The sequence below is a fragment of the Pocillopora verrucosa genome, chromosome 4, assembly GCF_036669915.1.
Source record: "Pocillopora verrucosa isolate sample1 chromosome 4, ASM3666991v2, whole genome shotgun sequence".
Lineage (NCBI taxonomy): Eukaryota > Metazoa > Cnidaria > Anthozoa > Scleractinia > Pocilloporidae > Pocillopora > Pocillopora verrucosa.
Genome location: NC_089315.1, coordinates 788,115 through 802,162, shown reverse-complemented (window position 1 = coordinate 802,162; position 14,048 = coordinate 788,115). Strand labels below are relative to the sequence as shown.

General features: G+C 37.0%; 1 protein-coding gene across 1 annotated transcript; it reads right to left on the bottom strand.

The window, feature by feature from the left end:
• Positions 1-2,034: 2,034 nt before the first annotated feature.
• LOC131785321 (T-box transcription factor TBX20) lies at positions 2,035-13,328 on the bottom strand. The gene is made up of 5 exons (XM_059102201.2): positions 12,802-13,328; positions 9,880-10,162; positions 8,589-8,729; positions 8,112-8,173; positions 2,035-2,782 (listed from the first exon to the last, which is right to left on the bottom strand). The coding sequence occupies exons 1-5, from the start codon at positions 13,326-13,328 to the stop codon at positions 2,617-2,619; spliced, it is 1,179 nt and encodes a 392-aa protein (XP_058958184.1). The 3' UTR covers positions 2,035-2,616.
• Positions 13,329-14,048: the final 720 nt, after the last annotated feature.

Sequence of the window (14,048 nt, the reverse complement as noted above, 5' to 3'; positions counted from 1 at the left end):
CCCTCTTTCATCCACAACGATAGCTTGATACGTCGATATTCTCTGCTCCAACCAGTTACCATAAAAAGAATATCTGTGTGGTTATATTTTGGTGTACTATTTTAATGTAAAAGTCTTCCTCCAAAAGTGACTTGGATTGAAATTAAAAACAGTCAATGCGCCTGCTGTTTAGATAACAAGGCCACTTCAAATGAAATGGATCCATCTTCCAGCTCAACAATAAAATACAATTGTGTGCGGTTGAAAAAGAAGTTGTAACCGCAGTCGGCGTCAATCCGGAAGCGAAATACCATAATCAGACAACAGATTATGAAGTGATTATATTCTCTTGAATCAGATTAACAAAGTTATTCCACGTTCTCGTGCGTGCGTCTGTTCAGTTAACCCTTTACACCCTAACATCAGTATATATATTCCCATACTGCTCTTTATACATTTCCTAAGCTGCTAACAAGGAGAATTTGTTTGCCAATCAAAAGATTCTTTCGTTGGTGATCATTTCCTTTATTCTCACGACCTTGATGTGTGATTTAGGCGTGATATTGTGGGGAGAAATTTGATGTTAGTCACTCTTGGGGTTTGAAGAGTTATGAATCACTGATAATTGAGTTTCATTAATGTTCTTATCACATATGGACTGACGTCTTGTGTGTTCTATTACCGAACAGACCCATGCATATGGCGGCATATAATCCGTTTGTTTTATGCGAGTGTTATAAAACTCTGTACATTTCTTTGCCATCCTCTGCAAAACAACAACGTGAAATCACTTAAATTCATGTGGTCTGAGAATGGAAACCAGTCCTGCTATATGGTTGTAAAACATGGAAGATCACAAAGACCGATCAAAGAAAACTGAACAGTTTTCAATGCTAATGCCTATGACTTGGACAAGGACTGTTGAAAGAGAGAGAGGCAAGGTGCAGGTGGGGTGGAAGAGGTGGATTGTGGCCAAGGCGGCGGCATACGACAGGGGGAGTTGGGCGGACAATATGACGGCCTTATGCGCCCACTGGCGCAACGAGCGATGATGATGATGGGAATGGAAACGCTAACGTTTCCACTTGAACTTGATATGGCTCCGTGAGAGACAGTAGACACATCCAGCCATTCGCGAAATACTAACTAAAAATATAAATTCCCTTTTTTTAATCGACGTCTTCCTCGGCTTTGCCGTCTTGACTGCTTAAGGTCCCAATTAAAAATTTTAAACAATTATTCACCGAAGTGGAGGCGAATAAGGGTGGATACCTACCGAACCACGAAGCCACGAAGAAAATTTCCACCACTTCTACTGAGTGGAATGATTGTTTCAGTATAGACTTCACAGATACGAAAAATGGTAGAAAATTAAACTCTTGACGCGCGATTTTGTCTCCTCGGCTGCTCGGAAGTAAATAGTGCTTGCTATTCACTCCCGAACTAGCCAATCAGCGCGCGCCAAAGGCACTTTTCACTTAAAATCTTAGTCTTCTGGCCATCGATCTTAAATACACTTTTACTCCGTCATTAATTGCATTCAGTTGTTTAGATATAGGAAATTGCGACAAAGTTTAAAAATTGCATTTAATTAAGAGGGCATGCAAAAGCTGCATCTGTGAACAATTGGCCTTAAAATGGCCACCAACGAGAGTGAGTCTTTGTACAAGAATGAAGTATTTCGTGTGAGCCATCAGCTAGTGTCTTCTTATGTTCGCGTTTAAAGCAAAATATTTGGGATAAAAAATAAACCGATATATTTATTCCGCTCTCCGATCCTCTTCATTCATAAGAATGCAAATGGTTGGTTTCTGAAAAAGGGGAAAGGGAACATATCCGAGATATTCATTTAAAAGTGAGCAACAAACGGAATTTAATATTCTAGAACATTGCCAGCTTCAGCGATTGTTCAGAACTTTGAACTTTGGATGCACTTGGCAGTATGTCAATTACTGAAGAAAAGAACTCCTCTAATATGGGTGTGGCCAGATTAGCTAGTGTTACTCCTCCCAAGTTTATAGGTGAAACTAGTCTAACTAAAATCAAACAGTCGCACTTTTATTATTATGATATCATGTGTAACTTAACCATTTGCATCAAATAAAGCCAAAAGATCCCGTAATCGTTAATTTTTTACAAAAATTTTCTTTGTTTCTTGGTCAAAATGCATTTTCCTTGTATACATTAATTGAAATTAACAGGAAAACCTATTCGCGTCAGCCAACCTGACTTTCGGTTCTTAATCAGAAATTCCAATGACATGCCATGCGGCGTTAGTCCCCTCTCTAAATTGTATAAGGGCGCGATAAAACCTAACAGCGAAAAGTAAGGGAGCTTGGCTTGCTTATCGCTATCCGTTTACGAACTGAAGGCCTGGATCGAGTCAACTGGCAATACCTCGGTTGATATCGCATGATACGGCATTTTTTTAATGGGTATTTTAAAAAAAGTAAAGTTTTTCAACAAAACATTCAGTTCTGTCACATTTGCTTACGTTGAGGTTTCTTCTGCTTTCTTTTCTCTCAACATGTTTTATTTTTTTTATATATTTATTTCGCTGAGTTCATATCTAATGCATTTCTTGGCGTTGCAAGGAGAAGCAAGTAAACATGCGAAATTCCTCTGTTGATAGAAGTCTCAGTATTGTGACAAATCATGAAGCTTTAAGTGAAGTGGTGCAGGTACGAGCGTGGTTTCCGGTGTTCTTTCGACATTTCTTGTTGTTGAAAAGCAGAGTGCGCTCAAAGAAGCCTGGGAACTATCCGACACATCATCTCTATGTTCATATGGAAGATATCTGCGTCTGAAACGGAAAAATACAGTAGAATTAAAAGCTTTGGAACCCTAATCATTAATATTGTCTAAGTTACAGTAAGATTTTCATTAGACGTACTTATTCTATGATTTACTTAACTTCTAATGCTAGATAGCTAAATCGTAGTTAAAATGATTCAGCAATCGCTTAAAAAGTTAATTGTGTAGATCTAGGGAAGAACAAGATGATACTCAAGGTTAAAATTTGATTTTTTTAGGTACATGTTTAGTACTGTGAGGGAAAATTATTAAATTAAAGCATTTTTGTGTTTCGAATGAATGAATGAATGAATTCTACGTTTCTTTTGAGGAAGTTAGCTTGAAAGGTCTGTCAGTCTGACCGACAAAGTGATAAAAGTAAATCAGTAAACATATGACCGACGCATCGCCAATCTTTGATGAAAAATACAACAATATCCTTAGAAGTGGTCCGTTTGATCATATTGCCACGTCGTTTTACATTATTGAAATTTATTGCAGTGAGCTCTGAACTTCCTCAAACTTCTACACGTGGCCAATCCACGCGACTCAACACATGCGCAAATGTAGCGAGCATAATGCGAAACAGTGGCTCAGCTGGGCGCTCAAACATGGCACACGTTCGTGCTACAATAGTGATATTCTCTCAGCTTGGAGTCGCGCTGCGAAGCATTTTGCGAAATATTAACTTTAATTAGTTGTTTTAATGGCACGCGACACGAGGGTAAACAAACAAGACCAAATATTTCATCCAACTTAAATGTGTCATGCTTCGCTAAATCGTAAAACAAATGAGATTGTTGCTTTTCATTTTGCAACAAAATTGTATAGAAAATATGAGCTTCTTCAAACTAATGCTTGTTTAACCGAAGACCTGCTCATTAAGATGTATCAGGACTAGGCAGATTTCAGGTTACAGAGGGCGTTTTGAATGAAATGAAATCACGCCTTACATCTAAAATTGTGTATCTCCAAAGATCATTTGCTATGATTTTTAATATTCTGTTTCGTTATTATTGGCTCTAAGCTTATTCTAAAAAGTCGCTAATATAACAGTTAATTAAAGTTGGACCATGTGTTACAATTGAGCAAGAGTGACGGATCAAAATAACCTCATGCAGGTTCACACCCAAGAAAACGAAGCACACATTCAACATGCTTGATAATGATAACGATATGAATAAGTTTTGGTTTCACACGCGGGTTATTAGACCTCGAGCTTTGTATTTGGAAAGAATCATCAAATCAAAGGAGAGTTGGGCTAATCAATGGCCCCTTTAAATTAACCTCCAGAAAGTTCCAACATAAGAGAGTTGTACCTGCTCCAGCAATAATCTGCGCAACTTGTGGAATTCGACTTTGAAAAACGCTGAGTATATGTAAGAATTTTTAAGCATGGTTCAAGCCGGGAAAAATATCCTCGATAGAATCGTATGGTGCAAAAGTTTTGTTCTCAAACTTTGCAGCGAGTGTCAGCTAGGTGGGCTGTGGTTAGAATTGTAATAAACACATCTTAATAAATAAATCTAACCCGAGCCAATGTCCCAAGTGTTTCGCGACATCTTTCAAAAAAGGTAACATGCAAGTAAGTTGCTTCAAACATATAATGGGAAAAACCGCACTGAAACATGATCTTGATAAATATTTTCAGTATGCTTCTTCTAATGTTGCCTGAATAAATTTCAACTTGGTCTTTAACGAATGACCCTGAACTGGAAAACTTAAAAAGCAGCAGCGACAATCGATTGAAATGATAATAAAAAAAGCAGTCTGATACTCAAAGATGTCAAAAATGTATCAAAACACGCAGATAAGATTCCAAGGAATTATAAAGGAAAAACTCTTTAATCAAGTGGAAAAATCCTTATAAAAGCAACACAAGATCAGAGACAAAATAATGAAAAATTTGTTTTCAGTGCTATCGAGATATATTTAGGGTGTGTCAAATGATGCTTTCTTGTGGGAAATCGTTTGATAAATTTGGTTCACTGAACACCTTGCCACAGAACAAATGCATCTTTTACTAAATAACTAAACGCTTTTTGATTTTCCACCCGGCCTGTTGCCTGGAGCTCGAAAAGAGATGTTACCCGTAAATAGATGCATCCCACAAATTTCACTTATCATATTTTATTAGATCGGTACATAGGCGATTAACAGCTTGAACAGTGTTCTAATTGGCTATTTAGTTCGCTTGGCACGCGACACACGGCACGAGTGAATAAAAGTTTATTATTCCTATGGACAAATTAAATTTTTAGAGATTAATATATCACTTAACTCTCCACTTTTCTTTTATTTCGGATAGGGAGCGTTACGTGTCTTGTGTCGATACAGATAACAGATATCGTGAAGTGCCACTTTAACACATCATTTTTTATTTTACTCTTCTTTCATTCTCAAACAACTGAAAATGACGGAAAAATGTAACAAGCAGGTTGTGATATTGAGAAAAATTATGTTTTCGTGTTTGTATGTTATTCACAAGACGTTTGTGAATGGTAAAGCATTTTTCTTAATTTCTCTTTGTTTCATGAAGCAAAGAAAACAGAAAGGGATCAATGTCGGCACGCGACACGAGGCTGAACAAAAGAATCTTTTGTGTTAAGTCTCATAGTACTTGTAACTTTAACGGGGAATTTCTCAATAATGTTGAACTATAAACTTAGCAGTCATGTAAACAAATCCAGGCCTTCAGAAATTCATGGCTTTCGAGAAGCTTATCAAAAGCTTAATTGATTTTATTTATAAAGTTTGGTAGCCTCTATTCTCCGGACGCTTTTCGGATATATTAAGCACGAATGAACTTAGCTCAAAAGTAACTATAATTATACAATTTTTACGAGAAAGGCCCCATGTGCCAAATAGCATTATAACACGTTGGAAAAAATAGAACTGGAAATGATATCACTATTGGTGAGAACAAAAAAGTAGAAAATACATCACGTCGCACATAATTCCTCGTAATATTATCACCTTTCACATCGCTTATATAAAAAATTAGGGTCATGTATAGTTCTTATACGCTTTAAACTCCAAGGTAATATTTTTCCAATAGTAAAAGTAATATTTCAGTAGGTTTTTAATTTATTCTTGTTCTTGACTTTAAAAAAGAAGAAAAAAAAAGCCTAAATATGTTAATTACTATTCTGTTCACTAAACAAAATTTCACGCACCTTAGCAAAGGACAATAACCCACGTGGCATCAAGCGAGAGCTTTTTCTAATGATTCAACAATGAAGGCACAGTGGACGGCGAAAGAGTTTCAAATGTTCCCCTGATGTACTCTTGCGTGATGTTTTAGTAGAACCACAACATTAACTGGGCATCTTGATTATGCTTATAAGGAAATAAAACCAAAAATGTTCTCTTTTCGTCAGCCGGAAATAGGTATTTGAAGTTCAGCTTTCGATTCACTGAAGTAAACCGCACGACCCGAGGGCACATATCCGAATCAAATTAGCCTCTGCTTGTACATATCTTTTTAATATATTTGACGCAAATTTCAGTGATTAATTAACCGCTTTGTGTCTGGAAAGCAAAAATACCGTCATCGACCGTGAATATTCTGTCCCAGTTAAATAACTGTAAAGTTTCTTAGTAGGGCTTTAGATTAATTTTCTAAAACTAATAAATTTCTGAAATGCATTTCATTTTAAACAGAAGCATAGGTGTTCTTTCCTCCATTCTTATTAAAGCTTTTGGTATTCAGCGTAACTCTGTATATGAAATCAACACACACCATACGCAAAAAATTGCTGAATCTCATCATAGATGCAAGCTCTCCATGAAAGTTGTTTCACTCGTTTCCTGAACAGAGGTTCAACGCAGTTCAATAATATATGTTTTCAGACTATCACAAACGCCACATTTGCATAGGAACAAAATTATTTTCGTGGTTTACTTCTGGAAGCTTTCGGACCACGTGGTTACGTGTAAAAAAAATCATCGCATGACTTCAGTTTCCATAACGTTACTCCATGTTTTTTATAGAAGACACTTTCAATCTGAGCTGGACTTCAAACAAGAAGTATATATTTTGACTAATCAAAAATTTATATGGATCCAAGTCTCCCTGTTCTTCTTAACATCATCATACAATATTTTTGAGTGTTACAATCCTTTGCATTCTCTTCAGCATTGTTGTCGTTATTGCCTTTGGCTTTGTCAACTCAAATCAGTCTTCTAAAACAAAGCCTGGGAAAGGCGTATGTAAATTCACCTCAAGTTATAAAGTGTGAAAACAAGGGATGAACGAAAAATTCATTACGTCAAATGAAGAGAACTGGTTTTTTTTTTTTTTTTTTTTTCACTGTGTCTGAAAATACTCATTTACTGACAAATGTGTTCAGTCCATTCCCGCGTGAGGAAAGCTCTTGTGTAAGGTGAGCTATGAGATACTAGAGAGCCGCTTGAAATATGCATTGCACGATAGTCGAGTTTTCCGCGTCGCGCAAACATTTTGAGATGATGAAGTAAGTGTGCAAATGTTCAGCAGTGTAGTATTTAACATGCTCTAACTGCTGGTAATTATATTTAGAGAAAGTTCCTGAATTAATTGATTAAGTTTATGGTGTGCACAGAAATATCAAACGACGTTTCGATTTGATGACGGTTACTCGTTTTTAACAAGAAAATACCGTGATAAACGAAATTGAAGATTTCTTGTAGGCGATGTAAATTCTTTTCGATCAGCCCAATGTGAGAATTTTACACTTCAGAGTTATTAAGAATGTTATTAATCTCACAATGATGATTAAAAATAAGTCAAACATGACTAAACTTCAGATCTGTGTTCGTGTAAATACGATTTTAGATTACTGCAGAGCCATATTGATATAGCTGGATGCAAGCATAACAAAGCTGCTTGCGAATGCCTCGTGAAATTTTTCACTAGATTTAAGTTATTTGTATATTTTTTCCTATACTCGTTTTTCACAATTTCCCGTTTGTTTCAACAATAGGTGATAGTAAGCTCAGTGAGTGAAAGCATTTTAGAACACAGAAGTTTGACTTAATAGCAATTTATAAATTAATTTCATATGCATTGTTTGAATAATTTTATCTGTAATCCACGCCACTCTGCGATTGCTAAAAAAATATCTTTTTAGGCCGTTTTTATTTGCAAGCATGTAAATTGTTCTTTAATGCAATCGGCTCGACTATCTCGGTATCTTGCGCGTGAGATTTCCGATAAAGACGGACTGGTATATCTTGTACTTTGTCAGTCTTCAATCTTTTCAACAACGTACTTAGCAGGCACAATTTTCAATCCAATTTCAGCTGTCTGCATTGTGGGAACGCTTATCATAAAACTTCATGAAATATTTAATGTTTACCTTGTTCCTTTGTCTCGGAAGCCTTTGGCAAATGGGTTATGGTCGATTTTCATTTGAATCAACTAAAAGAAAACAAAACAACGTAAGTCAACAAACATACCAAAAATATATCAAAAACCAATGACATTTTAAGCACAATTTGAAAGTCCCTTTATGAGGATCAAGACGCGATAATGCATTCGGAGTAACAGCCTTGAATCTAGACAGCACATCCTCGAAGTTAGGGTATAGGAGATTACGAGGGAAGAATCTAAATTGATTGTCATTAGAACAAATTTGACTTATGAGATTTTCTAGTCTTAAATTTTTTGTTGTAAACGGCTGCAATGGCGAGACTCCTAAAACCATTGTATAGTAAAATTACTGAAATTTGAACTAACACAGATCAGAAATGAGGTCGTGCTTTCCGTAATTTTTTCCTTTTGATACTCGAGCTGTAGTGAGTACCGTAAAATGGAACTTAATCTGAACACATACCTCTTCGTTCTGGTAAGTTGTTACGGCGATAAAAGTTGTTTCAGGGAACACGTAAGTTGAGCATGAAACCTTTACACCTTCTTCTGTTTCTTCAACAACATGAATTCTTGGCTGGTATTTTCTGTTTGGACTCAAATGGAGCTGTAAGAGACAAGAAACGACAAAACTTTTGGCAAACCAGTTCTCCGCGGAAAAGAAAAAATGATATCCTTGAAACATTTGGTTTGTGAGATGGGGACAAAGAGACTGAATCGAATATCTATCATGCTTCAATTCTGAAAAAAACAAACTCTACTACTTTCAAGAGAATATTCAAACTGAAGCTAATACCGAATTAGATCCTAGATATTACTTTTTAAACTGTGCAAATGAAAATCAACTGTCAGCATCTTCTTTAAAATCGCTCTGTCAACCATTTTTTCCTGCTGTATGTCCTTAAAAATGAATTTTTGTTACACAAATTAAAACAAGCAAAAAGAGTAAAAGTTTCTTTGCTGTTTTAACTTAGGTGGTTTTCTTTCGCAGAATTATTCAAGAAGTCTGGATGATATTAGTTTTACGCTTTTAGTTCGCGGCGCGAACTTTGCATTAAAAAACTTTTTGGCCACGCGGTATATTTTTCATGTCGTGTTCAAATACCTCGCTGTCACTTGCCTTCATTCGCATTATGTATATGTAGCGTTCTGAAAGCTAAACGGTGTCATCTTCAGCTAGTTCAAAGATTTTAAGATAATCAAGTTTTTTTGAAACGCTTAACTTCGAAGCATGAAAATAAAGCAGAAACACGAGGTGAAACACGAACACAAAGGAAACAAAGGAAACGATATATGAATAAGTTATGAGATCGTTCAGTGGAAAATCACCAAAATCGTCATCTCGCTATCGCCAAAAAGTTCCTTAATATCCTATGACAGCTCTTGCGGGTTAAAGCACGCAGTGAACTTAACCCGCAGTAACTTAGAAACATTTGATCTGTTCGTGTAGTATGTTTGAAAAGATAAAAAACAGCTGGAAATTCAACCAAAATCATAGTATTTCCTTCGCCAGACACCGTGGCTATAAATAACGCATGCGCACTTAGAGCCCATCCCATGATTCTCTGTTTTTCGCTGTTACGTTACACAGTGCGCTCTCTTTATCTGCATCTTTCAGATACAAAAACCCAAAATTCTCAAAAAGAATTACTTTTAGGGGAAATATCCACACAAAAAAAATTTCTTCCAGCTAGATAGATCAGCTCTAGCAGCTTAATTACGTAGATAGTTCTAAGATGTAATCGTGAGCAACTAACCTCGCCATCTTTGAATGGGCCAACGCGACGATTTGTGAGACGAACCTTCTTGAAGTCTACGCCATTTTTCATCCAGTAGAGCCCTGTATGAGCGACTTCATCCGCTTGGTAAGACTGTATGTAGGGTAAGGCGTGCATCTCGCTTGCCATTCCGTTTATTTGCCACATATTGTTCACAAACGTATACGCGTACCCATCTACAGGGACAATGTCAACATGCACTGAGTAATAGCAACGAGGATCCATTCCGAGGAAAGACAGCGCAAGTGTGGGAAACATCCGTCTGCAAAGAAATGAATCTGTTTAGCATCAGATAATTTCAAATAAATGATGGATGTGTGCTCTGTGGGGTGATCCACCTGATAAACAATCTGCTCGCATTTGCCAAGATAGGTTCAAGAAGGCAGGTGAAATGCAATTTAAAGGTGCTGTTTCATGATGAAAGCCTTGTTGTGAAGCCTTTTCATGAAAAGCAGCTAGATAACGATAGATTCTAAGGCCCAGCCTCTGAGGATGATGACAAAACCCCTCCTAAGGCGTGAGCGTGTTAGACCGGTAGTTATGACCGGCACGCATCAAGAGTTCTAAATATCTGCGTTGTATGAGCTACGATCACGGTGGGCACAATGAAAATAAAGTACAAAAGGGTCAAATTTAGAGTAATCTAAAGCACATGCTATGCGATCACTGTCATCTGTTCAAATGACCTCTCTTCTCATTAGCAGAGGCAAAACATCGGTCATTATTGTAGGAGTCACGAACAATTAGACACACCCATAGAGAGCGGGGCACGTGGAGGAGACAATCTGCCTTAAACCCTTAAGTGGTTGTTTACTTTACGTTACCCATATGCCTTTCTCCTTTTGTGGTTTTGTTACTATCTGTAGCTTCCACCTCCTACGCTTTTTCTGATCTGCAGATCTGGGAGTTGTATAAACAACTAATGTCTCAAAAGACAGATTATCAAAACGGTGATATTGCTAATATTGCCGATCCTCGTGATGGGGAACAATTTTATCGGTACAACCTTGTATGATGAAAGTGAAATGCAGGTATCAAAAACAAGCAAAAATATATACATTTGACGATAACGCTCTCAAGAAAACAGACAAAATCCGTACCACCTTTAAATCGACAGTCCATTACCCCTTTGCATCTCGATAATGTTTCCAACTCGAGTTCATTGTCACGACTATGGCCCCTTGAATCTCATATTCATTTAAGCTAATCTGTGACCTGTGTTCATTATCTCGATATTTTGATACCTCGGGGCACACCGTTTTGTACTATCGGATCTTCCTATGATTTCGACTTTTGTTTGAGCGTGATTGATCAAAGAAGACATGCCAATTGAATTATTTTCGGTAGATATTCCGCACTCGGGAAGATAAGCGATCAAAAAGCTCTTTGTGTCCACATGTGAATAATCCTTATCTTTATTATATCTGGTATTTTTTTGCATATTAAAAGTCACTAACCCGAATTTTAATAACTCTACACCTGGGGGAACATAATAGCAATATTTGAAAGGATCCAGAAATTTTATAACACTGTAACCTTTTTAGTATATTTTGTATCAAGAACACTGCACAATAAATAAAAAAAAGTTATCTCTGTATCTTGCGATACGTCGTTTTAGTTATTTTCTCTTAATGTCATATAGGTAACATAGTTTGGAATTGCTGTTGATAACAAACATAAGAAAAAAGTAGAAGGAAGGAATGAAATACATGCGCCCAGTTTTTGTTGAGACATCGGGTAAATACAACCACAAACTTTTTTTTATGCATTTACAATCAAATGCAGAATTCTTCAGAAGTCATCGTAAGACCCCTACAAAAGTTAAATCTTAAGAGCAGAAAGTGCATTAAAAGATTTAATTGTGAATAATAGGCTTATTTTTGGCTGGCGCCAATCTCGCCTGCTTGCTTAAAACAATCGACTTTCGACAGAAGAAAAGGCTCCCTTTGAAAGGCACATGCAGAAAAAGCAAATCAACAGTTTAAAAGAAACTAAAAAGAGATTTGCTTTGTTGGTTACACATGGGGAAGGTATAGAAAAGAGAAATACTATTCTTGTGGCACGCGACCGCACTCTCAGCATTCAAAAGCGTGCGTTAAAATGCCGACAGAAAATATCTTAGAACGTGACGTCATTTAAGGATGGAAAGCTATAAACGATATACTTGAAAACAACTTAGGAATTAAGCGGATACATTATTTTTCATATTTCAGCCCAGGAATTAGCCATGTCGGATGTTTTGAGCAATTATCAGACGCGAATTAAGAAAACCAAGTTACCCGCAGTGAAAATAATCGTTGACTAAATGAAATGCAAAAAGCCTGTATGTAAGCTTTAGATTGCGTTTCAAAAATAAGGCCAATTTAAACGATAGTGAACTGGGGTTCTAAGTAACTTCTATAGGAGATTGTCAGTTATTAGACCGTAATTAATACGCTACGAGAATCTTTTTTCGTGTCAGCAAAGGTAGTGAAAGTGTCTCAGAAGAGTGGTTAGAAAATTTACACCAAAACCACTGAAGTTTCATTCACTTCAATATCAAGTCTCTTAAAGTCTTTCCCATTCTACAAAATTTAGTCGAAGAAGTCAGGAAGATTGAACTAAGAGATTGAAATTCGAATCTTGACTTTTTTAAGGCGTAAAATTTGGTAAAATGCGGCCGAGTTTCTTACCAATTTAATAACATTTCATTTCAGATAATTTGTATAATTTTCACCGGCATGTCGAAAAACATAATAGGAATTTTAGCATATACGTTTTTGATGATAAGTATTTCATAAACATTTGAAGTGACTTTTGAAGAATTCATCTGTAGTTAGGTTTTGTTGATGATTCTTTCAATGAAGAAAAGTCTGAATTATTTTGCCACACAAAGTATCACTACACACGAATTTTTCTCACCTTCCTGTGCGCGTAATCACCATCTCTGTACCGCAAGCGTAGAATTTCCACCACAGATCACTTTGTTGCATAGCGACTTGTACCTCTCGGTGCAACTCCATAACTCTCCTCTGGGGAGGGCAATACGATGAAGTGTTCTTGAAGGTGTCTAGATTTCTAACCAAGTCACAACAAGCAGCAAACTGCTGTAAAGGATCAAGGATTGATGTGTTTCTTCTTATTCCACTTCTTTTTATCTCTCCGTATTTCTCAGTGAGCGGCTGTTCGTTGTTCAAAATGTTCTTAATAGAATGATCTTCACTCGCCAGCCTTAAGAACGAAGGTGATTTCGTCTTTTGTGCTGGTTTATCACGTTGGCAGTCCTTCCACCAATTTCCTTTCTCTTTGAGATCTATTAAGGGCGGATTGAGTTCACTTGTCTTTCGAGTGCTGGAATTTTCATCAAAAGTCTTAGTTAGCAGGCTGGCGATAGAAAAAGCTGCAGCTTTAGGTGAGAGGTTTTCTGAGTCACTTGTTGAAAGGCTCATAGTTTTAAAACTGGTTCTATATCCCTCGTCTCCGTTTCTTAGACGCGCACTTTAGAAGTCAATAAGTGACCTGCAAGGCTTTTAAGTCGTGTATCACCTTTTTACCGCGTTTATGTTAACAGAGGCTTGAGATGAAAACTAGCCTGCGCGTGCGGCAAGTGTAAATTGATTGGCTGGTTTTATAAACAATCGCCTTAATTGACCCCCGAGATGTCAAGTTTATACAAAACTGCTTTGAAGTGAGGAAGGTGTCACACTAACAATTCGCTGTTGGGCGTTAATTGCTCAGGGACTATGTATTCATCGACTTGTGATTGGGCGGGCCAGCTTAGCATTGGGCAATCTGCGCAAAATATTTTCCCTGTGGTAAGGGCAGGTGTAAAAAGCTCGGTTTTCTGGTTTTGTGTCTTATCGCGCAGTATTAATACTATCCAATTAAAAGTTTTTTAAACTGGCTTATGACGCAGCTGATCGCGCCCAGATAAGGCGACTTCAACAAAGCATCCCTGTGGGTGCAATAATTTAAAAGTTAGGAACTCAGCGAAACCATTTGTGCAAATGAAGTGGATGATGGTAATATTCATCGGCGCATGAAAAGAAAAACACGGCGCACTCAGTTGTGACACATTTTGCGCACAAACACGAATATAACAATAGTAAGAAAGTTTAATTGTGTTGTACATCGAGTATCTGTTTAAAGACTTTCTCGACAGCGTAATA

What these genes read in the sequence shown, in the direction of transcription:
- LOC131785321 (XM_059102201.2), bottom strand. Translation starts at nt 13,328, where the DNA reads ATGAGCCTTTCAACAAGTGACTCAGAAAACCTCTCACCTAAAGCTGCA. An exon ending in GTGATTACGCGCACAGGAAG is followed by an intron (nt 10,163 to 12,801) that starts GTGAGAAAAATT and finishes ATTTCTTTGCAG; the next exon opens with ACGGATGTTTCCCACACTTG. An exon ending in TTCCGAGACAAAGGAACAAG is followed by an intron (nt 2,783 to 8,111) that starts GTAAACATTAAA and finishes TTTCCGTTTCAG; the next exon opens with ACGCAGATATCTTCCATATG.